The sequence below is a fragment of the Sturnus vulgaris genome, chromosome 27 (genome assembly GCF_052056855.1).
Source record: "Sturnus vulgaris isolate bStuVul1 chromosome 27, bStuVul1.hap1, whole genome shotgun sequence".
Classification (NCBI taxonomy): Eukaryota; Metazoa; Chordata; class Aves; order Passeriformes; family Sturnidae; genus Sturnus; species Sturnus vulgaris.
Genome location: NC_142269.1, coordinates 2,967,441 through 2,995,318, shown reverse-complemented (window position 1 = coordinate 2,995,318; position 27,878 = coordinate 2,967,441). Strand labels below are relative to the sequence as shown.

At 59.7% G+C, this 27,878-nt stretch overlaps 3 protein-coding genes across 23 annotated transcripts in view; 2 read left to right on the top strand and 1 right to left on the bottom strand.

Moving 5' to 3' along the window:
* Positions 1-603: 603 nt before the first annotated feature.
* RUNDC3A (RUN domain containing 3A) lies at positions 604-6,291 on the top strand. 2 transcript variants are annotated; one of them, XM_014889417.2, is made up of 11 exons: positions 606-1,491; positions 3,001-3,116; positions 3,224-3,357; positions 3,699-3,784; positions 3,913-4,002; positions 4,104-4,184; positions 4,296-4,461; positions 4,682-4,839; positions 4,995-5,132; positions 5,251-5,357; positions 5,588-6,291. In XM_014889417.2, the coding sequence occupies exons 1-11, from the start codon at positions 1,385-1,387 to the stop codon at positions 5,728-5,730; spliced, it is 1,326 nt and encodes a 441-aa protein (XP_014744903.1). In that variant the 5' UTR covers positions 606-1,384; the 3' UTR covers positions 5,731-6,291. The 2 variants fall into 2 exon arrangements, with proteins under 2 accessions (XP_088035701.1, XP_014744903.1); XM_088179575.1 differs by lacking the exon at positions 5,251-5,357 and having other exon boundaries at positions 604-1,491.
* A 95-nt stretch (positions 6,292-6,386) lies between these two features.
* On the bottom strand, positions 6,387-12,611 carry SLC25A39 (solute carrier family 25 member 39). 9 transcript variants are annotated; one of them, XM_088179569.1, is made up of 13 exons: positions 12,462-12,600; positions 10,923-11,139; positions 10,309-10,417; positions 10,172-10,231; positions 9,413-9,457; positions 8,671-8,780; positions 8,485-8,552; positions 8,239-8,363; positions 7,896-8,069; positions 7,698-7,807; positions 7,468-7,549; positions 7,295-7,375; positions 6,387-7,216 (listed from the first exon to the last, which is right to left on the bottom strand). In XM_088179569.1, exons 3-13 carry the CDS (start codon positions 10,403-10,405, stop codon positions 7,098-7,100), a joined length of 1,071 nt encoding a protein of 356 aa, XP_088035695.1. In that variant the 5' UTR covers positions 10,406-10,417; positions 10,923-11,139; positions 12,462-12,600; the 3' UTR covers positions 6,387-7,097. The 9 variants fall into 9 exon arrangements, with proteins under 9 accessions (XP_088035695.1, XP_088035697.1, XP_088035691.1 ...); XM_088179571.1 differs by having other exon boundaries at positions 11,045-11,139; XM_088179565.1 differs by lacking the exon at positions 10,923-11,139 and having other exon boundaries at positions 12,462-12,611.
* A 5,346-nt stretch (positions 12,612-17,957) lies between these two features.
* Positions 17,958-27,878, top strand: part of MAPT (microtubule associated protein tau) — a 39,341-nt gene continuing 29,420 nt past the window's right edge. For 4 of the 12 annotated variants that reach the window (XM_088179554.1, XM_088179557.1, XM_088179555.1 and 1 more), the window contains exon 1: positions 17,967-18,108. The gene's annotated coding sequence lies outside the window, so the exon portion shown is untranslated. Of the gene's footprint in view, positions 18,109-27,878 lie in introns of all 12 variants that reach the window. The other 8 variants (XM_088179561.1, XM_088179559.1, XM_088179558.1 and 5 more) reach the window with 3 other exon arrangements.

Here is a 27,878-nt window from a genome sequence, read left to right as displayed (position 1 = left end):
TTGGGGTCACTGGGGTGCCCCGGAGAGGGCTGGGATGATCTGGAGGAGGGCGAGGTGTGCGTGCACCTACGTTAGGGCACAGCCATGGGCACAGGTGTGTGTGAGGGGGGCACATTCCTGTGCACCATCATCACCATCATCACCATCATCTGCGGACGGACATTCACACTTGTGTTTCTCTACATTTACAGCCTTTTAAAAGGATCTCAGCGCCAAAATCCCAATCCCAAACCCAGGGCAAGGGTGAGGTGGGTGAGCCTCGCACACACACACACACCTGAGCACACACACACACACCTGAGCGCACACCTGAGCACACACCTGAGCGCACACACTCGGGTGAGGCTGTGCTGCTACCTGGGGACTCCCACAGGGTCCCCCAGCAGTGAGGTGATCTCGGTGCTGTCCCCACTGTGCCACACCGGTGTGAGGGCCCATCCCGGCCGGGGACTCGGCTGCACACGTTGGGGACCTGGTGGGGACCTGGTGGGGACCTGGTGGCACCGCAGGGGACGGAGGGGTGGTGCTGGGTCTGGGTGTCCCGATAACAGCCCCCGGCCTTATCTGGGCACTGCCAAGGGCTCCCCTCCCTGCACAGCCGTGGGGATTTCGGGGGTCCCTCCCCGCACTGTGCCCACCTGTCCCCCCGCTGGGTTCTCGCGGCAGGGGCAGAGGGGGCGCGGACCTGTCCCTGCTGGGCACGGGGAGGTGGGACATGTCCCCACGGGGGGTGTCTGTGAGCTGGGGGCGACTCTGACTCACTGGGGGCTCTGGAGGTTTCCGTGGGTGCTGTGGGGCTCACCAGGCCCCCCTTCCCCATTTCTCTGTCACGACAACGGGGAAACTGAGGCACAGTGGATAACGGGGGCGGGGGATTTGCCCCCCAGCACGGTCAGCCCTGCCCACCCTGAAGGGTGAAGGGGGTCCCTCGCCCCCCGCAGACCCCGCGGGGGGGTGGGGGGGGTGATGCTCAGCCCCCCAAAACGGGGATCGCGACAGGGCAAGGCAGGGGGTGGCGATCTGAGCCTGGGGTGGGCAAAACACCCCCCCCAAAACCCTGGGGGCTGCCCCCTCCCCGTGACTTTACCCACGGCGTCCCCCACCAGTGGCACTTGATGTGGGGAGGGACAGGTGGGGACCCCCCGGGGGACTCCGGCCCTCCCCTCCTTACCCTCCCCCACCCCCCCATCCCCCGGAGAGAGATTTGGGGGGCCGGGGGCGGGGAGAGCATCCCTTTGGCGGGGGGGGGGGCGGCGCACGGCCCGTGGCGTGGGCACCGGCGGAGCGAACCCTGCGCGGAGCGGGGGCCGCGGCCGGGGCCGGGGCTGGGGGGTCCCCGCGGGGGAAGGGGCATCGCCCGCGGCCGCGGCGCCTGGGCCGCTGGATGGAAGCGAGCTGGGTGCCGGCTGCCATGGCTCTGGGGCTCTCCTCCAAGAAAGCTTCCTCCAGGAACATCGCCGTGGAGAGGAAAAACCTCATCACCGTCTGCAGGTGAGGGGCAGGCACCCCAAAACTGCGGGGTAGGGGGGAGGAACGGGGAGAGGGGGGAGGGAGACGCGACCACCGCTGGTGGGGATGGAGGAGATGGGGGCGGGGAGGGGAGGCGGTGGGGAGGAGGGTTGGGGGGTTCATCCCTCCCCCCCGCCGCCCCTTCACCCTTTGGGGGGATTTGTTGTTGCTGCAGTCGCTTTTTGAGGGGGGGAAATTCAGATTTGGAGGGGGCAGGAGAAGGATGGGGATGCGGGAAAGGGAGGGGGGGGCGCGGAGCTGCGGGGCCGAGGGGCTGCGGGCGGTGGGGCCGGGGCTGCGGGGAGCTCCGGGGGGCTTCGGGGGGCTCCGGGGGGGCTGCGGGGATCTACAGGGGCTGGGGGGATGGCGGGGGGGGACACAGGGGGCTGGGGACACAGTGACAACATGGAGGCGGCCGGTGCGCGGATGTCGGGGGCCACTGGGGATGGCGGGGGGATGCAGGGGGGACGGGTGGGGGGCGCTGGGGGCAGCGGGGTGCGGGGGGGGGGGCTTGGGTTGGGGACCCCCATGCGGGCGGGGGCCCAGGAAGTGACGTCAGGGCCCCGGAGCGGCGGGGATGGGGGATGAAGGATGGAGGATGAGCGTTGTCATGGAGATTCCCGGCTGGACCGGGATGGGGGGGCAGGAATGGGACGGGGTGGGGGGCGCCGGTGGCTCCTGCCGGGGTGCGGGGGTGAGGGGACACCCCCGGGGTGACACCCCCGGGGCCCTGGTGAGGGGCTGCTGGTGCTGGGAGTGCTGGAGGCTGGCCCAGGGCTGGGGGGGGACGTGGGAGGTACCAGGGCCTGGGCAACCTGGCAGGGCAACCAGAGCCTCATGTTGGGGTCTGGGGACCGCAGGGCTCCTCACGGTGGCACGGAGCTTCTCCAGACCCCACTGTCATGTCGCGGGGATCCTTGCCATGGCCTGGGGCATCTAAAGACCCCATTGTCACGACATGGAGACCCTCTGGATCTCCACCAGGATGCCTCCAGCCCTCACTGCTGTGCCTTGGGGCACCTCCAGACCTCACTGGAGATGAGACACCCTCCAGCTGCTGTCACAGGATGCCCCCAGACAGCTGTGACCCACAGAGAGGGCCATCCCCCCCAGCAAACACCTGCCCTGTCCCTCCCTGTCCCTCCCTGTCCTGCCGGCTCCGTGTCCTCGTTGTCGCTGTGCCCCGAGCACGAGCGGCCGGGCGGAAGGGGAAGCCATCACCGCCCGCGCACGGCCGGGGAGGAAGGGGGCCTTTGTTCGCCCTTCCTGGCCACTTGCACAGCGGGGAGCAGCGGCCGCCCCTCGGGGTCCCCGGGGACAGGGGGGTCACCGAGACACAGCCCAGCCCGACGCCCTCTTCCCGCTGCCGGCAGCGGGAGCCAACAGCTGGAAAAGCGCTTTGCTCCTGAGCTGAGTCCTCACGTGTGCCAGGGCTGGGGGTGGGCGCTGGCTCTGTGTCCCCTCCCAGCTGTGACGCCCACCCCCTCCCAGGTTCTCGGTGAAGACCCTTCTGGAGAAGTACACGGCGGATCCCATCGATGACTCCTCCGAGGAGTTCGTCAACTTCGCCGCCATCCTCGAGCAGATCCTCAGCCACCGCTTCAAAGGTGAGGGTGGCCCCCAGCACTGTCCCTGTCCCCAGGAGCGTGTCCAGCTCTGGTGAGGGGGCTTGGCTGGCACGGCAGCCCCTGAGCACAGCCCGTGGTGCCGGCAGGCCCTGTCAGCTGGTTCAGCTCTGATGGACAGCGCGGGTTTTGGGATTACATCCGCCTGGCCTGCAGCAAGGTCCCCAACAACTGTGTCAGCAGCATCGAGAACATGGAGAACATCAGCACCTCCAGGGCCAAGGTCAGGAAAGCACCAATCCCTGTCTGTGCCCCTGTCCCCATCCCCATTTCTATGCCTGCCCCTGTTTCCATTAAATCCACCTTGACCTTGGTACATGGATCCATCCCATCCCATCCATCCCATCCCATCCCATCCCATCCCATCCCCTGCCCTCCTGCAGCTCCATCCCACCTCACAGGACTCCACAACAGCAGCTGTGGGTCCCCACGGTCCTGCAAAACGAAAAACGGGCTGAAAGCCACTCCAGTGTGGGGACCCGCAGCTGCTGGGGGTGGGTGGGAATGTGGGGGGCAGACGTGGGGGCACCCCGGGCAGCCCCCATGCCCAGCACTGCCTCGCAGGGCCGGGCCTGGATCCGCGTGGCGCTGATGGAGAAGAGAATGTCCGAGTACATCTCCACAGCCCTGAGGGACACCCGGACCACCAGGTGAGCACCCCCGCCCTGCTGGCCATGGCCACACCTGCACCAAGGTGTGTCAGGGTGGGGTTTGGGGTGCCGGGGTGGGTTTTGGGGTGCTGGGGGGGGGGCACATCCTGCCGTGTGTTTCCCCACAGGAGGTTTTATGATGACGGGGCCATCATGCTGCGGGAGGAGTCCACGGTGCTCACGGGGATGCTCATTGGGCTCAGCGCCATAGACTTCAGGTAGGGACAGGTGACACAGTGGGACACAGGCCCCAAGTGACAACCTCGGGGTGCTCTGACCTTCTCGTCCTCCTCCTCCTCCTGCTGCTGCCTCTGCTCAGCTTCTGCCTGAAGGGAGAGGTGATGGACGGTAAAACGCCCGTGGTCATTGACTACACGCCCTACCTGAAGTTCACACAGAGGTAGGAACTGGGGTGCCCTCCCTGGGGTGGGGACCCCCCAGTCTCTCCCCCAGCACCACGATGGGGCTCCCTGAACACATGAGAGCCTCTGCTGAGCCCCCACACCCCCAGCTATGACTACCTGAGTGAGGAGGAGGAGCGGGGCAGTGTGGAGAGCAGCACAAGCGAGGACAGCTCACCTGAGCACCCCTACCTGCCCCTGGTCACGGATGAGGACAGCTGGTACAACAAATGGCGCAAGATGGAGCAGAAATTCCGCATCGTTTATGCCCAAAAGGTACCGGGAGCCAGGATGGGGCTGTCAGGGGATCAACTTCCCCAGGGTGGTCCAGCCTGGAGCATCTCCACCCCTGCATCCCCACTCCCACAGCCCCGTGGGACCCTCGGCCCTCCCTCCTGCTGCTGCAGTGACCCAGCCCGCTCCTTGTCACTCTGGATGGCCCTGGGGACACTGCGGGTGGTGGCAGCGGGGCACCACTGAGGGCAGGCTCGCACAGGGGTACCTGGAGGAGCTGGTGCGGCTGCGGGAGTCGCAGCTGAAGGACCTGGAGGCGGAGAACAAGCGGCTGAAGCTGCGGCTGGAGGAGGTGATGGTGCAGAACCAGCTGGAGAAGAGGGAGCTGGAGGGCGTCATCCTGGAGCTGCAGGAGCAGCTGTGAGTGAGGACCCAAGGGCCACTGCCGGGGGCTCGGGGGGCTGGGGGTCTCTGGGTGGTCCCCAGTGCCCCACACGTCCCGTGGGTGGTGTCACCTGGCAGGTCACCAGGCCCTGGTGGCTGTGCCAGGCACTGAGCACCCGCCTTTGCTGCAGGACGGGGCTGATCCCCTGCGAGAACCCACAGCTGGCCCAGCTCTCCAAGGAGATGGTGACACCCCTGGTCAACCAGTGGCCGTCCCTGGGGACCCTCAATGGCAACGAGAGCGGCTCGGACAGCAAACTCTACAGAAGGTAACCCCACAGTGGGGACAGAGACCTGCCAAAGCACCCTGCCCTACCCCGGGGGGGACACGGTGGGGGGCAGAAGGGCTGTGCCAGCCCCAGGGGGCTCAGGGCTGTCCCCCTGCAGGCACAGCTTCGTGAGCACCGACCAGCTCTCGGCCGAGAACAGCCTCAGCTCCGACTCCCAGCGCCTGGGCGAGGGCAAGCGCGAAGGGGAGCCCTGGGGGCCCTTGGGTAAGACCCCCCCCACCCACCATAGGGTGCCCCCGGGGCTCAGCACGTCTCCCCACGTGCAGCCGGGTGTCCAGACCCACCAGCACCCCCCTCCTCATGGTCGGGATGCTGCCCCAGCAGTGCAGGGACACCCAGGTCGCCCCCGGAGAGGAGGTCCCTGTCCCCCCGGGGTGGCAGGGCAGGGACAGGAGCCCGAGCCGCCTGTGACACCCCGCTGTGCCTTTCTGCAGGGAAGGACCCCACGCCCTCCATGCTGGGGCTCTGCGGCTCCCTGGCCTCCCTGCCCAGCTGCAAGTCCCTGGCCAGCCTCAAGTCCAACGAGTGCCTGGTGAGCGACAGCACGGAAGGCAGCCCGACCCGCAGCCCCAGCTGAGACCCCCGGCCCCCGCGCCGCCCCCCCGGCCGGCACAGGACTGAGCTCGGACCCCTCCCCACCCCGGGACAACGAGGGACTCGCCGACCCCAGCGGGGGGGGGCTGGGGACGGGCAGACCCCTCCCCATCTCGAGACCCCAGCCCGGCCGCGCCTCGGCCCCCCCCAGCCTGGAGCCCGGCTGGACACACGGACCTGTGGGGATGGGGATGCAGGGCTGGGGGCCAGGGGAGGGGGGAATGAACTGTGCCGCGGTGGGGGGACACTGGGAGCGAGTGACAGCTGCTGGGGAGCATGGAGGTCGGGGCCAGGCCCCTTCCAGGGGTGAAGGTCCAGTGTTGGCCATGCTGTCTGTCCTGCTCAGCCCTCGGTGCCCACCCGGGCTGGCCTCCCCCAGCTCCCCTGCACTGTGGGGGGCTGCCTGTCCCCCCCCGCAGCATCCCCACAACTGGGGGAGAACTCTTCCCCCTTCCTCCCCCCGGGATTTTGGGTTATTTTGGTTTTTATTTCAGCCCCATCTGCCTTGTTGGAGCAAAAGGAATCAATAAATGCAGCAAGCAGAGCTGGCCTGTCACCCACCTCCCACCAACAGGGCCGTGGCTGTCACCCCACAGACGCCTCCACAGCACCCCAGCACACAAAGGGAAATCCTTCCACTAAGAGACAATAATTTTATTTAAGAAATTAAGATAAATTCCCCCCATGAGTCCCGGGGTAAGGGGGGCAGTGCCCGCAGAGCTGGGGCAGGCCCTTGCAGTGGAAGGATGGGGCAGGGGTGCCACAATGGCCCCCCGGAGCAGCAGTGAGGTCTGTCCCCACACAGGGTCTGTCCAACCCAAGGGGTGACAGTGGATGGGGACAGCCCAAGTGGGAGGAGAGGTCCAGAGGCAGGGAGAGGGTCCTGACATGTCCCCAGGCCATGCAGAGCCAGCGAGGTGAGGCTGTGTGTGAGTGATGGTCAGGAGGGGCAGATCCCCAGGCAGAGCAGGGCTGGGGGGTCCGGGCAGGCAGGGAAGCCCCCAAGGTCCGGGGTTTGGTCCTTGCCAGAGCCCCAGCTCCATCTCCTGCCAGGCCGAGTCTCCTGGGACACCCCATCCTTGCCAGTGTCCATGATTCCAGCAGCAGCATCTGTCCAGCCCCAAGGGATGAGTGCGGGGGGCTCCGTTTCCCCCCCAGTGTCACAGTAGCAGGCACAGATGTCCCCCGGCGTGGCTGGCAGAGGGAGTGGCCAGGCTGGCCCTGGCTCCGTGTGCGGGCAGCGGGAGGCAGAGCAGGAACGAAGGCACTTGGGCTCTGCACAGCTCCTGGCTGGAGCAGGGCTGGCACTGTCCCTGGCCATGGCCACATCCAGCCCTGCCCCAGGCCTCCTCACAATCCCCGCAGCTGCTGCTCCTGGTTCAGCTTCTGGAAGAAGCTCTTGCCAAATTCATAGGTGCTGATCATGATGGCGCAGGCAGGTGCCACCTTGATGACACGGGGCAGGAACCCTGCAAGGACAGCACTGTGAGCCCCACGGTGACACCAGGGCACCCTGAACCCCAGCACGGGGCAGGGCAGATCCTCACCTGCAAAGAGCCCCCGGGTGCCAGACTCAGCACGGATCCTCTGCATGAGCAGCCAGGTGGAGGAAGGCTTGGAGGCTGTGACTGTGGGGAGAGGGGAGCAGGTGAGGGTGGGGGGACACCCAGGGGGAATCCTGGTTGCCCCCCAGGCACCTGCCTGGAGCCTGGCCCCTCACCTGGGTGCACCTCACTGTCTCCCAGCTCGATCTGCCGCTGGGTTTTGACCACGTCGAAGGGCAGTGTCAGCACTGCAGCCACCTGTGGGGTTGACACTGCATGGTGAGCCAGGACGTGGGGCTCCTGCCCAGTGCCAGCTCTGTTGTCACCACCCAGCACCATCCCAGTCCCACTCCTCCCTCCCACAGGGGCCAACCCCCCCAAGGGAGCCCCAGCATCCCAAACTCACCGTGCCAGAGATGGCCCCGGATGCGAAGCTGACCATGAAGGTGGCCCCGTCCAGCCAGGCCTGCCTGCAGAGCCACGTCCTCACCAGCTCGTAGTTAAACCAGTACAGAGCTGGGGGAGAGGAGACACCAGTGCTGCCACCCTGGGCACGCCAAGCCCCCAGCACAGGGCTGCCCTGGGCCCCGTCTCACAGCCATACCTGAGAAGGGCACGTCCCGCAGCACGGTGGGGCCCCAGCCTCTCCAGAGGGACAGCCAGCCATCCTGTGCCACTGCTGACTGGATACAGACACGCAGCTCACGGTAGCTCAGCTGCTGGGACTGCATCTTGGTGCGGATCAGCTCCAGGGGGCTGATGACTGTCACAGCACCCACTGCAACACAGGGACACGGGGAATGAGCTCTGCTTGCTCTGGCTGTCCCAGAGCCACCAGCATCGCGCCAGGAGAGCCAGGCACTGAATGTGGGCACTGAGACCTGCCACCCTCTGCTGCCAGGACACAGGGTGGGCATGGGGGGACCCCACAGAGGAGGGGCACTCACGCCTGGCGAGGGCCCCAGCCAGCAGGGGGATGCAGTGGCTCCAGCTCCCCATCCGGGCGTGCAGGTAGTCCCGCAGCTGGTCATAGGCAGTGAAGTAAATGACGGTGGCTGGCACAGCCATCACCCTGCGAGGAGGAGAAGGGCTGTTAGGGGCACATGTCTTCCCTCTCTGGGGGCTGGCAGGGGGCTTGGGACCAATGTCTGTGTGCCTGGGCAGGTGGGAGCAGCCAGAATCCCCAAACTCACAGGGTGGGCGGCAAGCCACTCCACAGAGATCTGATGCCCTCATAGCGTGTGATCTTCACAAAGGCATCCTGGCGAGAGAGCAGAGCACCAGGGACAGGAGTTACAGGTGGAAGAGGGACAAGCAAACCCCCAGAAAAAACCCCGACACCCCTCTGGGGTGGGGAGGCCCCAGCCCGGAGCTCGTACCAGCGTGCCGGTGAAGTGGCCGGGGGCCTTGTACCAGGCGGTGCAGCCATTGCCATTCTGGCACACGTACAGGTGGTCCATGAGCCCATTGCAGTACAGGAAACACTTCCCTGAGGCAGGAAACAGCACCACCATTACACAGGAGACCCTTCCCCTCTGCCCCATGCCCAGCACATCTGATCCCAAAGCTGTCACACCTTCCAGGAAGGAGCCAAACCCTCAGTGCTGGAGCCCAGTGTGGACCAGTCCGAGGCCAAGGCCAGGAGAGGAAGAACCCTCCAGCAAGGGTCTGATCACAGCCAGAACCAGTAGGATCCGCTGCCAGCAATGGGAGAGGGTTTATGCCTCTCTTGGTCTTGGCTCTGCTGCCCTGGCACAGTGGGGTCATCAGCACTGGCTCCTCCACTGCGCTCTCAAGCCAGGCACAAGGGACACCAGGCAGTGGAAATCCAAGGGGACTTTGATGTGGCAACAGGACAGAGTGACAAGATGGGGGCCACAGAGAGCCAGGCCTGCCGCCCAACAGATCCCCACAGATGTGGCACAGCCAGCCCCAAAGCAGAGCTGCAGGGGCAGCCTGGGCTGGGGACAATGCCAGCCCCCACGCTGCAGGGATGTCCCCACAGCCAGAGGAGCTCAAGCCACCGCCAGTGGAGAAGCAAACCAGGATGAAGGCTTGGGAAAGCAAAGGCCCTGGCAGGCAGCAGGAGCCCCTGGCAGCAGGAGCCCCTGGCGTACTCACATGTGGCCGGCTGAGCGCCCCAGGGCACTGACTGCGCTGCCAACACTGAAACACACAATGGGGACACACTGAGCAGCCACCCAGGGGACATGCCGCCACCCAGGGCTGGGGCACACGTGTGTGCTGCAGCTCCCAGCCAGGCAGAGGGACAGCTCTGTGGGTGAGGGGGCTGCATGTCCCCACAGCCACTTCCCAAGCAGTTCCTACTGTCACCAAACCAGTCCCCTGGGGCCAGCCCCAGCCCACTGAGCCCACAGGAAGGGGCCGAGCCCATGGGAGCAGCATGGAGACTGGAACAAAGGCAGTGGGAGAACAGCCAGCAGCTGCAGCAGGCTGAGCCTCTGCAGGGCTGGGGGCTGCCAGGCACAGCGCTGACCCCTCAGCACCGGGCTGCAGAGGGCAAGGACAGAGCCAAGCACCAGCCCAGCTCCCCCAGCAGGGCCCCCAAGCTGCGAGGACAAGGGGCCCATGGTAACCTGCCAGCCCACCATGGCCCCACGCTCCAGAGCAGAGACATCCCTGCCACAGCTCTGCCAGCTGAGACCCCCGCGGGCTGCTGGCCAGGGGGGGTTACCTTTGGAGAAGGGGGGCTGCTGGCCAGGGGGGGTTACCTTTGGAGAAGGGGGGCTGCTGGCCAGGGGGGGTTACCTTTGGAGAAGGGGGGCTGCTGGCCAGGGGGGGTTACCTTTGGAGAAGGGGGGCTGCTGGCCAGGGGGGGTTACCTTTGGAGAAGGGGGGCTGCTGGCCAGGGGGGGTTACCTTTGGAGAAGGGAGTCCTCTGGGCCTGCAGCCGGATCTTCACCACGTCCAGCGGCGTCACTAAAATGACACCATCCCTTAGCCATGCCACCCCCCGTGCCAGCCCCCCACCCCAGTGCCTGCCCTGCCACACTCACCGAACAGGGAGGTGAGGATGGCACCTGTCCCCGAGGCCAGCATCTGCTGCAGAGGCGTGATGCCCCCGCCGGGGCTCGGTGACATCTTCTCAGCCATGGCACTGTCCCCCTGCAATGCACAGCAGGGGATGCTCGAGGCTGGGGGGTCCCTGAGCAGGGATGGGGTCCCCAGGGAGCCCCCCCGGCATCCCCAGTGCAGCAGAGTGAGGACAGGTGTCCCACACCCGCTGTGCTATCGCTGCAGCACACGGCAGGCCAGGGCCCCCCATAATCAGGGTGTCCTGGGGGGTGACAGGGACAGGCTCCCAGGGCCGGCCCAGCCCTGATAACACCCCCTGGCCTCACACTGGCAGCAGGCCCAGCCTGGCTGGAGAGGTGGAGACAGTCCAGCCTTCCATGTCCTTGGGGAAGGAGGACTGTCCCCTCCCTGCACTCGGAAAATTAAGGACAGGAAGGAACAAAGTCTACAGAGCAGCCATGCCGTGACAGCCCCCGGGAGCCCCGGCTGGGATGGCAGCAGAGCCCAGTGCAGCCATGGTGGGACACCAGGGAGGGGGAGATCCCCCTCGTGAGTTTGCAACAAGCCCCTCAGGAAGGGTTTAGGCATCTCAAACCTGGCTGATCCCGCTGGGGCTTGGCAAGGCTGCAGCCTCCAGGGCTGGTGTGCTGCCCTCGGGAAGCCGGGGATATCACACCCCTCCCAGGGAGAAGGATGTGGAGAAGCGACCCTCAGCACATTCAGCACCAGCTGCTCCCTCTCGCTGCAGCCTGGGGATGAGTATCATGCCGGGACAGGGCCATAGCAGGAGAACCCACAGGGTTCTTTATAGCCTGGGAATGCAGCAAAAAAACATCACCATCTGACTCAGCAATTTGCAAGGTCAGAGAAGTCATAAATCTCTCCTTTGCAGGCCCTGGAATTGTTGGGTGACCAAGGCTGCAAGTCAGGACAGGTCTGTCCTGAAGCCACATGTGCCTGCCCCACTGGGAGAGCTGGATCCATCCCAGCCCCGCACGTGCCAGGAGCTGGGCCTGTCCTGAACCCACCCCGTCCATTCCCCCAGGACCCGGGTGCTCTTTGGGCACAGGCCACAGCGTGGCCAGCGCGGGAGGGCAGCGTGGCACGTGCCCCGCGGGCCCCACAGCCACTGCAGAACCGTGCCAGGGCCAGGGCGCTGCCTCCGGATCCTTCCCTGCGACCCAGCCCTCCTGCTCGGCCTGACGCAAGCCAGGGGAAATCTCTTGCTCCCAGCTCTGCCACACCTGATAAACTCTCTCCTCAAACGTGACATGTCCCAGCACAGCCCCAGCCTCGGTGCTGGGGCAGCGGGGACCGCCAGGGCTTCCTGTTTGCACCCGAGCTCCCTTCTCAGCTGGGAGCTGCTCCCTTCTCCACGCAGGATAAAATGAGCCCCTAAACCCAGAGCCCCTGATCTGCCCGGAGTGTCAGCGGGGCCGGGTACGGCACGGTGAGATCGGGACAAAAACGGGGGAAACAAACACGGCTTAAGATCAATGCAAATAATTCCCAGGGACGGGGGGCTGCGGGGAAGCTCAAGGGGCTCTTGCCGGACTGGAAAGGCCCAGGACTCCAGCCCTGAGCCAGAGGGGATTCCTGCCGGCAGATCCCCGGCACTTCGTGACCCTGGGCTGCTCCAGCCTCAGGGATGTGAAGCTGGGTCCCCATCATGTACCCCGGGGTGCCCGGACAGCAGCGTGATCTCACCCTGCTGGGGCACAAACGCCTGTCCCCTGGAGCAGGGGACAGTGCTGGTGTGTCCCCCTGTGGCCCAGGTGAGCCCCCATCCCGCAGCCTGAACCCCTACCCGGTCTCTGTCCCCCTACCTGGAGCCTGCAGCCCCCCGGAGGGGTTTGCCCACCCCTACCAGAGCTCGGAGCCCCCAGCCCAGGGCTGTGCCCTCTCCCCTGGCCCTACACCTCCCTCTCTCAGGATCTGCAGCCCCGGCAATCTCGGGGTTCGCCCCCTCCCCGGGAGAGGAGTCCGGGGGTCCCCGTGGCCGCCTCCACACCCTCGGCAGCCGCACGACCCCCGACACGGGGGGAAACTGAGGCAGCGGCCACGCGTGCCGGACCACGAGGGGCATGACGTGGGGGACGGGGGTGTCGGGGAAGCGCCGGGGGTTCCGCCCCACCTGCTCATTCCAGCCAGGCTTGGCGCGTCCCTCCGGGACCGGCGGGCGGCTCGGCGGCGGCGGCGGCGCCTTTAAGGAGCCCCATGGGCGCCCCGCGCCCTCCGCCGCACTTCCGCCCGCCCCGCCCTGCGCATGCGCGCTGAGCCCCGCACCCCCCCGCGCCCCCTGCCGGCCCGGGGGGGAAAAACACCTGGGATACAGAAACACCTGGGATACAGAAACACCTGGAATACAGAAACATCTGGGATACAGACAAATTGTACACAAACAGCTGATACAGAAACACTTGGAACACAGACAGATACGTTGTACAGACCTCCGGAACACAAACACCCTGTACATACCTGGTACACACCTGGCACACGCCTTGTACACACCTTGTACACACCCTGTACGTGCCCTGCACACTCACCGTGCTGACAGAGGGTTCACCTTGCACACTCACCATGCTGGCAAAAGGGTTCACCTTGCACACTCTCACTCCGTGCTGACAGAACGCTGTGCCTTGCACACACCGTGCTGAAGCCCTGGGCCTCTCCCCCTCCCCACCCTGAGCCCACCGGGCTCGCACACTCTGGTGTGGCTCGCACACTCATCGTGCCAGGGTCAGCGGCAGGCTGGGACATGGGCAGGGTGCCGTGCCAGGCCCAGTGCCACTCTGCTGCCTGCAGAGGAACAAAGGCTCTCAGTTCCCAAAGCGCCAGCACTGTGAGCACCCAGCATCTCCCCAGGCTCTGCCGCGCTCCCTGCAGCTCCTCCGAGCAGGGCCGACTGCCCTGCCACTTCCACCTGAGAGCTGGGATTCATGCCAGGCCCTGATGGGTCTGGGGGGCTGGAATCCCATCTCTGCTCAGTGCAGACTCTCAAGCTGAGTTCTTCCTTTGGAAGTGCTGTGTTTTTCCTGTGGAGAGCCCCGAGTCCTTCTGCATGAGGTGGTGATCTCCCTGAGGGGCTCTTATTCCTGCTTGTAGTTAAATTTGGAGATTTTTTCGGGAGGAGTTTCTTCACTGAAAGGGCGATTAGACATTGGAAGGGGCTGCCCAGGGGGGTTTGGAGTCCCCATCCCTGGAGGTGTCCAAGGAATGGCTCACCATGGCACTCGGTGCTCTGATTGGCAAGGTGGGGATTGGGTACAGGTTGGACTCGATGATCTTGGAGGTCTTTTCCAACCTCAGTGGTTCTGGGAATGTGGTTCAAGCTCGTCCGCGTGCAGATGGGAGGGAGCAGAGCCTTTCTGGTGTCCGTCAGCCCCTCCGTGTAATCTGGGCTGATGACAGCAGATGGCTCCCGAAGCCCCTCCGAAACCCGCACGGGCCCCGCAGCTCCGGCTCTGACCTGGCCCCGAGAGCCCCGCGGGTAACAGAACTGGGGGTGCAGGACTGGGATGAGATGACAGCTCCTTCAGGAAACTCCCGCTGGCCAGAGTTCTGGTGACTCCGTTTGTGTGACAACATCACTGCAGGACCTGCCGTGGTGCTGCGTGATGCAATCCCTGCCTCAGAGCCGGCTGAACTCTTGCCCTGACAAACTCGAGGATGAATCCTGCGCTGATCCCTCTTGGCTCCCCTGTGAGTGCCATCCTGCGGGAAGGACGGAGTGCTCCAGGACAGGTGATGTGCAGGTGCCAGAGCAGCCTCTGCCTGTTGGACAGGAGCAGTACAGGGCTCAGTCTGCAGTCCCGGGGTGTGTTTGGAATGGAGCCTGATGCACCCACAGAGATTTCCCTGTCCCTTTGCAGAGCTGGCAGAGCTCTGGTGGCTGCTCTCCTCCAGGAATAAAGTCCCTCCTGGCTGCTGGCATCTCTGAGAACTGTCAGTGAAGGGAGCAGCTAATGCCAGGAACTGCCCTTCCGTGACGCCAGGTCCAAGGGAATCTTGGCTTTAAGTGATGTGAGCCCAGGAGCCCAATAATTCCCACAAGGTCCCGTAAGTGAACACATCCTGTGCCTCCCTGATGAGTCAGCTCTGCCTCTTAGAGACACGGGCTTTAAATGATCTGAAAGCCTCTTGCAGCTGGTAATTTAGAAATGGAATAATGATTAATTAAAAATATATCTGTCCTTAGGGGTATTGGGTCTCGTATCTTCTGGTTTAGGTGTTGGGCTCTGTGCGGCTCCCACACACTGAAAAGAGACAGGAGCAATGCTTTTTCAGATGGGGTGGGGTCAAGAGGGACCAGTGAAAGATGGTTTAAGTGCCTTGGCCTCGATTCTTTGAGTCTGTCGGTTTGCTAAAGAGGTCAGGGTGAAAGGGTGAGTTTGTTTATCCCAAGATCAGCACTGCTGAGGACCTGGCTGGCTCGTTGTGCTGAGTCACAGCCCGCTGGCCGCCTGCGCTGCCCAAAGCCCGGAACGTTTCTGTCCCAGTTCACATCCTCGCAGTCCCGCTGGCCTCGGCGGGGTGCTGAGGGTGCCCCGATTACTGTGGAAACGAACTCTTCAGTCACTTCAGCTGGAGAGAACCAAGCTGAAATGTGCCTGGTTGGTGGGAAGGAGCCAGCTGAGCTCTAATCCCCCCCTGAGCCGCAGGGACGGTTTGCGTGAGCCGCGCTGGGGTCTGTCCTGCCGTGACACCGCACGGCTGCGGAGCCCTTGTGTAACCGCCTGCTCCCGGCTCCGCGGCGCTTACGAAACGCAGCTGGTGTCCTGGGCCACGGCCACGGCCCGGGAACCTTGCTCTGGGGCTGGGGCTGCCTGGGGCTCCTGCGGGCAAGGGTCACACCACGGGCTGCCGGCACCTGCAGTCGCTCTGGAAAGATCTATCCTGCCTCGGCACTTTGGAAAGCGCAGTTTGGAAGCAATTAACCCGTTTCCTTTATTTAGGTGAACTTTAATGGCCAGGTTGCAAAAGGGTAGTGCTTTAATGGAATTAAGCCAGTGCAGAATTTGAGTATTTATTTCAGCCGGGATCATTATGGTTTTGCAAAAGCCAGCCTTAAGCTGAATTAAGTGACTGAAATGAAGCAGCTTGTGGCCAGAGGAGGCCCTGGGGACATCAGACTTGTATAACCCAGAATATAACCCAATATAACCCAGAATTTCTGACGCAGCTGCAGCTCTGCAGGTGACACCTGGGCAGTGCTGTCCTACCTTCTGTAGCACCTGCGAGGGAAAACCTTGGTCGTTATGAAACAGGTGACAAACCTCACCTGAGAGGAAAATAAGCCTGGTCTTAGGGATGAAGACACAGGTATGGAAGATAAAGACCCCATGGTTTTCTCCCCAAAGGCTTCCTTTATAATTTTGTGTTAAAATAGTGTATACCTAGCAGCAGTATGGGCCAGGAGTGGGAAGGGAAGAGCAGCCTGGCCTGAGAATGGTAGGAAAAACTCCCAGATCCCTTTTCCAATAAACAAAACCCCTGTGAACACGAAGAAGAGCCAGAAGAGCTCAGTGCAGTAATTAAACTCCACATCAGCTGTCAGCCTGCTGCACGTACAGGTAAGAAATGTGCCCTTAGAGAGCTTCTCTGCAGTTCCTGTCAGCTGGGGCAGGATCTGCTGATCAGCTCTTCCCACCTGGGGCTGCACTTGGGGACTTGGGCTGCTCCAGAAGTTCTGGAAACATCTCTCTGTTGCTGCAGCAAGTGATGTATTTCATTCTGGACTAACCTTTGCCAGCAGATCTTCTAAATGGGCTGGATGTGCCTGAACATTCGCTGGCACTGGCTCTAATGGTGCCTCAGTGCCCAGCCCAGGATTTCTTGGATCCAGACAGGACTTGTTGCTGAGAACTCAGGCAGATCTAAGTGGGCCTTGAGGTAACTTTAGAGAGACAGGTGTTGTCATGCTGAGCACTTCAAGGAATGAGGCTCAGAGTCTCTTTCAGTTTTGCTGTCTTTAGATGAAGAAATAATCCTGGTGGAGGATGCTGAGCTGATTCCCAGTCAGCCTGCTGTTCCTGGTACATCCCACATCCTCTTGGAAGAGCTGCTGTCCCACATTGGGCTCGAGCTGCTTGCACTGTAATTCATCTTCTTTTCTGTTATCTCACAAGGACGGATCCCCTTGTAGCACTGTAGTGTTTATTTTACAATTCCCAAAACTGAGATAGATTTTTGAGAGGAGATGTGTCTAATCTAGGAAAATTCTCCAGCTAAATTATAGTGGGTACTTTTTAGGCAGTTTAGAAATGGGCAGAAAAGAATCATTGCTCTGGTTTTATATGGATCGCCTATTACTATTGACCTGAAAACAAACAAACCCAACTATCTTAGAACATTGCATGTTCATAAATATTTTTTGGTACAACTCTAATCTGTAAATCTGCAGTTACTGTAGTAAGAGAATAGCTTTGACACTCATAAACCTTTATTCCAAACCAAGACGGACCATTCCCAATCAGGTCTGCTTTAAAAAGCAGACTGGTGCTGCATGTGTGCGCTCCTGGAAAGACCTGGTGAGGAAAATTCCCTTTTCCCATCTAAGTTAGACTTAAAATAAAGAGATACCCAGCAGTTACAGGTAAAAAGGGCTTTAAGAAGAACCTGATGCTGCAGGTTCCTCATCTGTTTCTCTCACAAAAAGCCTGTTCTTAGACCAGATGTTGGTCCTTGATTTGCACCTCAGCGTTTCTCAGGAAAAACTGAAAACTGGATCCTGCCCTCCTGCAGTTTCTCTACTAAATCCAATTATTAGGGATAGTAACCCTGTTAACACAAGGTAGTAATTCCATCGAGGGATCTCCACTGCGTCCACAACGCTTCCAGACCGAGCAAAATCAGCTCACTGCTGTTCCAGATGAAGCAGGCAAGAACGAGAGGGATCTTTTGGGATCAGGATCTGGTTTTTCAGCCTCTCCCTTTGCTTTGCAGTGCTTCAGGCTGGTGGCGGGGTGGCGAGGGAGCCCCAGCAGCTCGGGGCCGCTCTCCTGTCACCTGTTGCTCCTTCTCACAGGTGTCCGCTGCACCAGAAGCCGACGAGAGCTGCCAGCCGTGTCCCTCCATGCTTTCTGCGGCCTGTTCCTCCCCACTGTGCTGAGGGCGATGCTGCGGAGCTGCCGCCCTGTGAAGGAAGCGGCTGCTCTCCCTTTGTCAGCCCGGAGCTTACCAGGAGGAAAGGAGGAGGAAATGAAACCCGTGTGGCGGCTGCTGAGGGGCTGCCGTCCCCACACGAGCGGCGCTCCCGCCATCCCCACGGACACTGAGGGCTGTGCAGGAGCTTGTGCAGAAATCGGGCCGGCAAGGCCGGCGAGGCGTCCCGCATGCCCCGGGGCTGTGGCGGGTGCGGAGGGAGGGATCTCGGAGGGATCTCAAGGCCCCGCCGAGGCCGCCCCGGCCGCCCCTCAGCGCCCGCCATAGAGCGTGAGGGGCGTGAGGGGCGTGAGGGGCGAGGGCATGGCGGCAGCGCCCCCTGCCGGGCGGGGCGGAGCGCGCGCGCCCCCGCTTCCCCGCAGACAATGGGGCGGTGGCGGCGGCGGCGGGGGCGCGCGCGCGCGCGCGGGCGGGGCGGGCGCTCCCCGGGAGTTGGGGAGGGGGGGGGCTCGGCGGCCGCTCCGCGCACGCGCGCGCGCGCTCCCGCCCCGCCGGCGCGGCGAAGGTTCCGGAGCCCGCGCGCGCCCCCGCCCCGCCCGCGCCGCCGCCGCCGCTGTCACCGTCACCGCCACCGCTGTCACCGCCGGGCTCCGGTGCGGACACCCCCGCAGCGGCAGGTACGGGCAGGGGTGCGATGGGATGGGATGGGCTGGGGGGGAGCGCGGCGAACCCCCGGGCACGCTCTGCCTTCGCCGCGTCCCGCGCCGAGAACGGGAGGGGGGGGATGAAGAAAAAAAAAAAAACAATCAACCCCCGAGAAATGGCAAAATCCTACTATTTCATCCCAAAAACGAGGGGAGGGAGGGGCGTGTCCCGGTGCCGGCGCCCCGGGGCTGCGGCAGCGCCAGGCGCGGCCCCTGCGGCAGCGCGGGCGGCCGGGGCAGGTGCGGCGGGCGAGGGAGGGATGGAGGGATGGATGGATGCATGGATGGATGGATGGATGCATGGAGGGATGGATGCATGGAGGGATGCATGGATGGAGGGATGGAGAGGGGCGGATCTGGGGCTCGCTCCCCGTTCTGCGCCCGTTTCGGCCCCGGTTCCTCCCGGCAGGTGGGGCCGGGGCTGCGGCAGGAGGGGCGGCAGCGCGGGGCCATGTTCTGCAGCCGCCTCGAGGAGGGAGGCAGCGCTGATTAAAAACGGTGCGTTAATCAATAATGGGCAACCGGAACGAAAAAGCGTTTCGAATAAAAAAATGGGAAAAAAAAGGAGCTGTCCACGCCCAGCCCTAAATTTTGCGAGGGGGAAGCGTTATTGAGGTCACGGCACCCCGGCGTTGCCCGGCTTTGTTGCACCCCCCGGTGCCCATGTCGTATTTAACGTGAGCGAGGTGGGTCCCATCCCGTTGAATCCCGGGTGTTTTCCAGCCGGGATGGGGATGCTGGTGCCCATCCTCGTGGGTTTGGGGCTGGGATGGTGCTGCTTGGTGCCACTGGTGGTCCCTGGACGTGCCGTGCACATCCCAGTGCTGGGATTGCCCTTGTCATGCTGGAATTGCCCCCTTGTCCCTTCCATCTGCCTCTTCCCATGCTGTCTCTTCTTTCTCCTCCCCAAATCCCACCAGGCGGGGCATGGGGCTGCCCCCCTTTCTGGGTTTTGCCTTTTACCTGTGGTTGTTGGGTATTTCTTTATTTTAAGTCCAACTTAGCGAGGAAAAGGGAAGTTTCCTCGCCAGGTGTTTCCAGAAGCACACACCTGCCCTCCTGCCTTGGAGCAATCAAACCTGCAAGGAGCAGAAACAGCTCCTTTCAGGTGAGGGATGGAGATTTGTGCCTGCATCCCTGTCTGCCACACGAGCACAAGGCAGGACTGGCTTAGGGAAGATGATTTTTCCTGGTGTTTTTGAACACCTAGAAACGCAATCCTGCTGCTGCTCGCAGAGGGCAGCTGCCATCACTTTAAAGGGAGTTTCTCCTTCCATTTGCTGTGGTACCACCACGCGAGGTGCAGCTCCATTTGCAGCGAGAGGCTGCTCCTGCCTGGAAACGTGCTGGAAGGAGCAGCTGAGATGAGCTAAGCTGTCACCATTTGTATGCAGAGTATTCCCGAGCTTCCCCGGCGTGGATGTGGGCAGATGTTGGATGCGTGTCTGAATCAGTGGAACAAAATTTGCTGCTGAGAATGGTTAATTTGCCTTTGCAGCGATGGCTGCCCGCTTCCATCCGCTGAAGGGGTTTGGGCTCTGCTGCCAGTGCCTCAGATATGGGGTGTTTAATGGCTTTCATCGTGGGCTTCAGTTTTCTTGCCACTATTTTTCTCAGGGTGGTCAATCAATACAGGTCTCAGTTGGGCATTTGCAGGCTGCTCTTGAGGGGAGAAAAATTAAAACCTCCTTCTCTCTAGGAGTAAAAAATTTGTCTAACCCAGTTATGCTTTGTTCCTTCTTGATACACAAAAAGCTTGGGTTTCACCCCAAGATGAGCGACTTAAAGTGAAAAGCAAAGTGTTGGCTGATTTTCCTGGAGTTTGTCGAGGATTTGAGCATAGAATCATGGAATAGTTTGGATTGAAATGAACCTTTCAGACCATCTCGTTCCATCCCCCTGCCGTGGGCAGGGACATCTCCCATTAGAGCAGATTCCTCCAACCTGGCCTCCAACACTTCCAGGGATGAGGATCCACTGGCAGATGGTTCACACCTGATTAAAGTATTGCATTTTCTCATCCTTTGAATCAGATGCAGGTGGAGTTCAGTTTTTGAGACCTGGGGAAATGTGATGCCCATCCCACAGATGGTGTCACAGATCAGATGGGGATGTTTATCGTGCATCAGCAGGGATTAACTGGGGATAGAATGGTGGGAAGCTGCGTGAGGAGGGGATGGGTCCAGTCCCTGCCGGTGGTAAGTGCAGCTTTTGTGTCTCCCTCTGTCAAGCACTGTAAGTATTTAGGTATTTACAGGTCAGGCTTCCAATTCAGTCTTGCTCACCCTTCCCTCTCCTCTGTATCTGCTTCCAGCCTGTGCCTTCCCAAGGCATTCCAGTCAAACTGTCCCATTCCCTCTGTGCTTAAAGAGCTGCAGCTTCACGAGGACTAAACAAACGTATTTATTTCACGTATTTTATGTATGGAAAGGGAGTGCTGCAGCTTTGTCATTTCCTTCCCGAGAGCCATGCGAAATTCTGCTCCCCTGGCCAGTCCGCAGAGGATAAAAATGAGGGAAATGTGACACTGTAGCTGCTCTTTCTCCTTGAGGAAGAGCTGGGTGTAGCCAGCCAGGGATGCTCATAGCGTGCTGGTGAGGTGCGTGTTTTATCTTCTGCCTTTTGTGTTCCTCTGCTGCATTTTGGAGAGCCGTGTTCCTCGTGGAGTGCTCCTTGGTCTGTGTATCACCTGTGTAGTTTTTTTTTCCCAGTGTTTTGCCAGGTGTGGGATTTGGTTTGGGTGCCACCTTGCTGGGCTTTGCTGAGGGTGGAGCAGATTGCTCCCTGCTTACCTTTGTGTCCCCACGTGGAAATGTGGCTTTGCAGTGTTGTGGGGCTGCTGGAGAAGCCACGTTGGAAATGTTTGTGAGCTGGTGCGGGTGCTGAAGCTCCTGAAAGCCTGCCTTCATCAGCAGGGAGTGACAAATTGTCCTGACACATCTGCAGCACAGCTGTGGCTGTGATCCTGTCGAGTGGCCGTGTGGGCCCGTGGTAGCCACGCTGAGTGCTGGGTGTGCCCACCCCAGGCCTCCAGACAAATCCCTCGTGGTTGGCAGAGCGTGGAAAATTGGATCACGAGGCACTGTCTGAGGGGAAATGCTCAGGGTGGCCGGTCCCTTTCTTCCCAAAAGCAAGATTATTCAAAAGCTGGAAGAAAGCTGTGGATTTGAGTTTGTCTTAAGCAGAATAATCTTATTTTGTCAGCCCAGCGTGCTGATGAGGCTTGGCTGTGGTGTTGGTGTCCTTTGGGGCAGTGCTGCTAATTTAGCTGTAGGAATGCTCTGACACTTGATGAATGAGCCAGGGAAGAACCAGGGCACTGGTTTCCACTGGCTCCAGTATTTTCCAGTTTGCTCAGCTTGCTGGCTGGTGAGGTCAGTCGGCTTCTAGGTTGGCTGGTTTATTCCTAGGCTGTGTTCTGGCTCTGCTGAGCTGCAGGGCTGGGCTCGGAGCTTGTGGTGCAGTGCCTGGGACTTGTGACAGTTCTGGTGATGCCGGGAGGGTTCCTGGTGTGCTGGGGCTGCTGGGATGTGGCAGCAGGGATTCAGAGGAATTTAGGGGAGTTGTGGTTCTGCACGCAGGTAAAGCAGCCAACCCTGAGCAAAATGGTCGTGGCTGGTGCTTTCTGGCTCGTTCTGCAAACCCACGAGTCTGTGGAAAAGCACTGAGAGCCCTTTCCTAAAGCACGGTGAGCGTCTCTGGCTGTGTTAGCGTGGCTGTTAAACCCGAGGTGAGCATTTCCCTGTGACCTGTCCTGTGCAGGGTGCAGGGCAGCCCCAGCTCAGCATCCTGGCTGTTCCCAGCCTCAGTTCAGAGCAGCAGCAGCTCTCTGAGGGCTCTCCCTCCTGCTGCAGCAGCAGCAGAGCTGGGCTGCCTTTCTAGCTTTTTCTGCCAATGCAGTGTAAGCTCTTTCTACCTCAGGGGCTCTGCTTGCTGCTGGTGTTCAGACTCCAGAGCTGGCTGGGTGGTACCCGGGGCTCACCCCAAGGGCACATCCTTGGAGCTGGGGGTGCTCACCAGTAAATTGGGTAGTGCTGGGTGCCACAGGGCTCTGCCTGCCTGTGGAGATGGAAAAGGAAGCAATTGCAGAGGTCCCTTGGGCTGCTGATCTTGCACAGAGATGCTCCCACTCACCTGGCAGCAGTCCTGGGGAGAGGATTGGGGTGAGTGGTCTGGGGAGAGGGGCTGGGTTTGGTGAAAGCTCCCCGAGCACCAGGTTCAGCCTTGCCTGGGGTGCAGCCCCCACGTTGGATCACTGCTCCTTCGTGGGGATGTGGAGCTCCTGCTCTGGGCAGGGCTGTTCCCACCTTTTTAGCGTGAACAGCCCTTGGATGTGCTGGATTCAGCAGAATTGTGGCCCTGTAGGTAATCCCTTGTGAGGTTTTTAAGGTGGGAACAGCTCTGCTGTGAGTGAATCTGAGTCTCTGTTGCAGCAGGATGGATCTCCCTCCTCCATCTGTGAGCTGGAGCTTTGTTTTACACTGAAATCTGCTGGTTGTAGGCTGGTTTTTTTTTTAAGTGCCTGTGGAAAGCATGTGTGGTTTACACTGGAGTCTGGAGGAGAAATATCTGTGCCTTTAGACTTGAGTGGGTTTTCTTTGCAAGTCTAATGAGCTTTTTGCTCCTCAGAAATCAATCCACTGGTTTTTCCCTTTTCTTCCCTCGCAGACCAATTAGTAAAGGTGGTCATAACACACAGCGTGGCTCCTGTTTTCAGTGTCTCTTCTTTAAATATCCAAGGAAAAGGGAGCACCAGGGGATACCTTCTGTTAAGCTGAAAGGATTATTGCTGCAGTTGGGCTAATTATTTCCATCTTTGCAGCCTCTCCACTCTACCTGCCCTGACCTCTCTTCCTGGAGCAGATCTGGTGTCACTGCCTGTCTGTCCTTGCCTCCCTGCCTTCCCTCAGAGCAGTGGGATTTGAAGTGGGAGTTGAAGTGTTTGGACGGTGCTCTGAGGCACAGGGTGGGATTGTGGGGGTGTCCTGTGCAGGGCTAGGGGTCGATGATCCTTGTGGTCCCTTTCAGCTCAGGATATTCCCCCATTCTGGATCCCGGGAGAGCTGGGGCTCAGCTCCGTGGCGATGCTCCATGGCAAGGACAGAGGCTGGTGTGGGATGCTGAGGGATGAGGTGCAGCCCTGAGGGGCAGGAAGGGCTGTGTTAACTCTTCAGCACTCAAGAGCGGTGATGAAACCACTTGTATTTAAGGGTTTGAATAGCACGAGACTTGGAATGGCTTTCTTATCAGTGTTTCACTTTATGGCTCCCCCTCAGCTCCTGCCCCGGGCTGTCTGCCTGGAAGTGCCAGATGTAATTTCAGATGGATTTCATCAGTGTCTCAGTCAGTTGCTGCGGAATTAAATTCCATGAGGTGTTTGTAAGTGACTCAAAAAATCTAAAGAAGCCTCTCCTGTGACTCCTGAGGACATCCAGCTCAGCCTGTTTGTGAAGGGCTGGAGATTCACTTTTGAGATAAAACAATTGTTTTCTGTGCTCTGCCAAGAGGTGTTTGCCGGGCTGCGCTTTTGAAGTTGAAATTGCACAAGTAGGGGGGGGATGTTCAGAGTGGTAAAATTGTTCCCAATCCTAGGAAACATTTTATCTTTTCTTCGGTTAAAAGTTACTTAAATGCTGGCTGCGTTGGCTCGCTGTCAGTGTGGAGCGTGCTCCGCTCCTTCCTGTGAGAAGTGAAATGTCACTTCATGGGGTGCAGGGGGCACATCTGGCCAGCTGTGCCGGTTCTCAGTCAAGCCACGGGCAGATCAGGGCTGCCACACTCGGGTGAGACGCTGAGTGATGGGCAAAGAAGGCTGTGGAGCCCCAGGTGTGGGGATGAGTCCGGGGCAGAGGGAGAAGGGGCTGTTCCTGCTCGGCAGGGCTCGGGGTGTGCTCATTGTGTTAGCTTGAGGAGTGCCACAGGAGACTGTCCCAGGAGAAGGGATAATCTGGAGGGATTCCATCCTGCAGGCTGGTCTGTGTTTGTGTGTCTGCTCAGGGTTATGTCAGGAGCCTTTGTAGAAAAATGACATTTATATCTGACTTTGGTGTGGTCAGAAGTAAAGGAGAGGTAAGATTTGGAAATGTGGCTCGTGTTCCTGTCCTGGTACAAAGTGCTGACCTGCTCCCTGCAGGAGTGAGTGTTTGATTACCCAGTCCTGCAGATCCTGTGTGTGATGGGTGAGAGCTGCTGGCATTGAGTTACCTGTGTGCTTTAAGGTGAGACCTGTGAGGAAACCGGGTAATGTTGCAGAACTGGAGCTTCTCGTGCTCTCTGCTGGTAGCTGCAGTTCGTGGTGCTAGTGAGCCCAAAGCTGGGATTTAATCCAAAATCAGAATTGCCTTTTGTGGTTGATTTTCAGCTCCCCCTGACTCTGAATTCAAGGGCAGACTTTACCCTCAGCAAATTCTGCCCTCTGAAGTTGCAGCTTATATGTGGTTTTACCTCCTGCCTCATCAGCATGACAAAGGGTGCTGCCTGGAACTGCCTGCAGGGATTTGTACAAGGAGCTTTTAACAATGGACTTCTCCAAATTGGACAGAAAACTACACGGCTTTCCCTCAGCATTTCCCGGTGTAACAATGGAGAGCCTTGCAGGCATGAATGGGCAGAAGTAATAAATGTTGCTGTTGGGAGCAAAGAGGAAAGCAGGTAAAATCTGCTGGAGCTGTGGCATGGCTTGGAGTCATGGGAGAACAGATTCTGAGAGGATGGGACCGAGATGGGGGCACTGGGACCGAGATGGGGGCACTGGGACCGAGATGAGGATGTTGGACTGACACTGTGACAAAGGGAGTGACCCTGGGTTTGTGGAGCCTTGCAGGGTCGTGGTGGTGAGTGGGTGATCCAGGAAGAGCAGCTGTGAGCAGGAGGAGCCCACGGTGCTCCCTGGTTTTGTTCTCATCCCGAGCAGCTCCTTGGGCACCTGCCGAACCCGAGCCCCCTGTGCACACCTGGGCACGCTGTCCTGTCTGCTGTCCTTCCTCATCCATCTCTCCTGTTCCTGCCCTCTCTCCCTTCCCTGTTAAACCCTGCCTGGCAGCCCCAGCTCCCTGCAGGATGTGGAATTCCAGCATCGGGAATCTCCATCTGCAGCCCTGCTGAGCTGCATCCTTGTGTCACGGTTTTGGAGCTTACTTTGCACGAGTTCTGCTGTTCCCCCTATTTCAGTGGTAGCTGGATTACTCTGCCAGCTCCTCCCTTCCCCCAGATTCCTCCAGGCAGGAGGTGAAGAATTCACTCGTTAATGTGAAGGCACTTATTAATGCTTAATCTCTGAAATATGTCACCGCTTTTGTGTCTAATAATAGGGTTTATTGTCACGGCTGTCTGAGGTCCGTGCTCAGCTCCAGAGCAGGTTTCATTAGCTACTGTTGCTCATATTAACAGGAGAGTTTTGGGCTTGTTTGCTCTATCAGCATCCAGGAGCTTCCTGGTGCTTAAGTTCTTCAATGGAGAAATCCTGCTTAGGGGTTGGAGTGTTTGTGTGCAGGTGAGCAGCACCTTCCCAGAGCCTGGCTGGAGCACCAGGCTTAGGAGGGAGCTGGGCGGGTGTAAAAGGAGTTTTTGAGAGTAAGGATTGCTTGGCATTGAAGTGCTGCAGTCAGGAAAAAAAGCCGTGAATGCTTCTCAGCAGTGAGAACGGGCAGTTCTGAGAGGTGGGTGAAGCTTTTGGGGTTTCTTGGCTGCTGGGAGGCTCCAGCCGCCCTCAGTGAGGGATGACAAAGCCTGGCTTTAGGTGTGGTCAGAGCCTCTCCAGCAGCCTGGCTCCATTCATCCACGATGAAAACAAGCAGTGCTGACACACCAGCAGCCCTGTGTCTTCCAGCCTTTGTTTCAGCAGAGCCCGTGCCCCTGTGGAACACGAATGGAACATGAATGGAGCCCCAGAGCGGGAGTGGGGTTACTTTAAGGCACAAGTGGGGTTATATTTTAAGGCAGAAAGAGGCTCTGGGGCAGGCGGTCCTTCTGGACATGTCATACATGTGACAGCAGAGCTGCATTTAGAGCTGAAAGAGGATAAAATCTCCGAGGAGGCTGATTGCACCTCGTTTATTTTTAACAAATGTACTGGGGAAGATTGAGCTGGAATTCCGAGACTTCGGGCAGGCTCAAATTCGGACAATTTCCCTCATCCCTGTGAGAAGAAAGATTGACACCAATTTAGGCTAATTCCTAGGGAAGGTGAAATGCATGTGGATGATGGATTTTTTTTTTTTTTTAACTTTCTCTTCCTTTAGCCTTTGGGTTAGGAGGGGAAATAATGGTTTTACAACTCTTTGGCTGAATTTATGGTCCGTGTTCCCATATGGGTTGTCACTTAGTCACAGTGCCTGCATCTGCTTGTGCTGCAAATCTGCTCATCGGCCCCATAAAACTAAAATCAAGGCAAGGCAGATTGCTGCTTGATTGCCATCCCGAGTGGCCCAAACTGGGCAAAGACCAGCTGGGGAGAGACATCCGAGAGCTCAGTAGGGATGTTTTGGTATAAAGGTTTTTATTTGCTGTTCATCCTGACTGTAAAATCCTCGTTTGTCTGGTGCCTCAGCACAAACTGTGCTCCCCTGTTAGAACTAAAGGTACAAAATGCAGCTACTGTTGGGTTTCTGTGTTGGAAGGAAGAGCTGTGGCTCTCGGATTCTGTGAACTTGTGCAGGCTGTGGGGAGACACAGCCCCCTCCCCTCTCAGTCCCCTGCTGTTCCTGTGTGAGACACGAGCACAAACAGGCACCGGTGCCCCCGGCCAGTGGGGTCAGCACCTCCTGGGAGCAGGGCTGGGGCTCCCAGGTGCTCGGGGGGCTGTGAAGCTCTCGGGGTGCCCTCCTGGCAGGAAATGAAGGATTCTCTCATCCCTGCGCTCAGCTCTCCTGCTGATGTTTGTTTGTTTGTTTGTTTTCTCTCTTGAGCTCTTCCAGATTAGGCTTTTTTTTTTTTTTTTTCCCTGCATTTATCTTCTTACTGACCTGATACAGATTTAATAAAAAAATGCTGCTTTTAGTTGTAGTAAATACAGTTGTGAACATTTGAGGGAACAGTGTTTTTCTGCTGTTATGCAACAACATAAAAGCAAAGCAGAAACACATGATGAATGTCCTATTGTTTGTTGTCTTTTGGCATTAAAGAATGAAAGATGATGTTCAGGAAACACACTGTGACTTTTGACCTCATCTGAAGAGCCTCTGAGTCACGAAAAACAAAAATAATTCAGCAGAGCCAGACAGAAGCTAAACCAGGCATGGCAGAGCCCGGCCTGGGTGCAGGGTGAGTGTTGGGGTGAGGACAAGCCCCGGTGAGATCCGATGTGTTTGCTGCTTTCTAGGCTGAGGAACCAGTGCGGGGAGAATTCCTGACTCTCTGCTCTGTGTTTATGGAGCCTGTTTATGGAGCTGCTGCATTCCAGCCCTGCCAGTCGCCTTCAGGGAGCTGCAGCTGGCCAAGCACGGTCTGCTGCCCAGTTTGGGGGTCCAGGGGCTGACAGGGATGGCTTGGGGCAATGAGCACAGTGAATGAGGTGCATGTGGAGATTTGTGCTCCTCCTGCAGGGCTCAGGGCTGTTTCAGGCTGGTGATTCCTGTCCCTCTGCTCCCCTGTGGAAGTGTCTCTGCCCTGGCACACTGGAATCCTCCTCTGCAGTCACCCGTGGATCCTGCAGGAAATCAGGGATCCCTGGGGAGCCTCACCTGCCTTGGCTTCTCCCCTGGGACAGGATTTCTGTCACCACAGAGCCATGCCAGCCACGCTGG

Excerpts from the sequence above, each read along its gene's own strand:
- RUNDC3A (XM_014889417.2), top strand. The coding sequence starts at position 1,385 with ATGGAAGCGAGCTGGGTGCCGGCTGCCATGGCTCTGGGGCTCTCCTCC. Across the intron at positions 1,492-3,000 it reads AACCTCATCACCGTCTGCAG|GTTCTCGGTGAAGACCCTTC; the intron begins GTGAGGGGCAGG and ends ACCCCCTCCCAG. Across the intron at positions 4,462-4,681 it reads GCATCGTTTATGCCCAAAAG|GGGTACCTGGAGGAGCTGGT; the intron begins GTACCGGGAGCC and ends AGGCTCGCACAG.
- SLC25A39 (XM_088179565.1), bottom strand. The coding sequence starts at position 10,405 with ATGGCTGAGAAGATGTCACCGAGCCCCGGCGGGGGCATCACGCCTCTG. Across the intron at positions 10,232-10,308 it reads CATCCTCACCTCCCTGTTCG|TGACGCCGCTGGACGTGGTG; the intron begins GTGAGTGTGGCA and ends GTGTCATTTTAG. Across the intron at positions 8,364-8,484 it reads AGTGGCTTGCCGCCCACCCT|GGTGATGGCTGTGCCAGCCA; the intron begins GTGAGTTTGGGG and ends TCCTCCTCGCAG.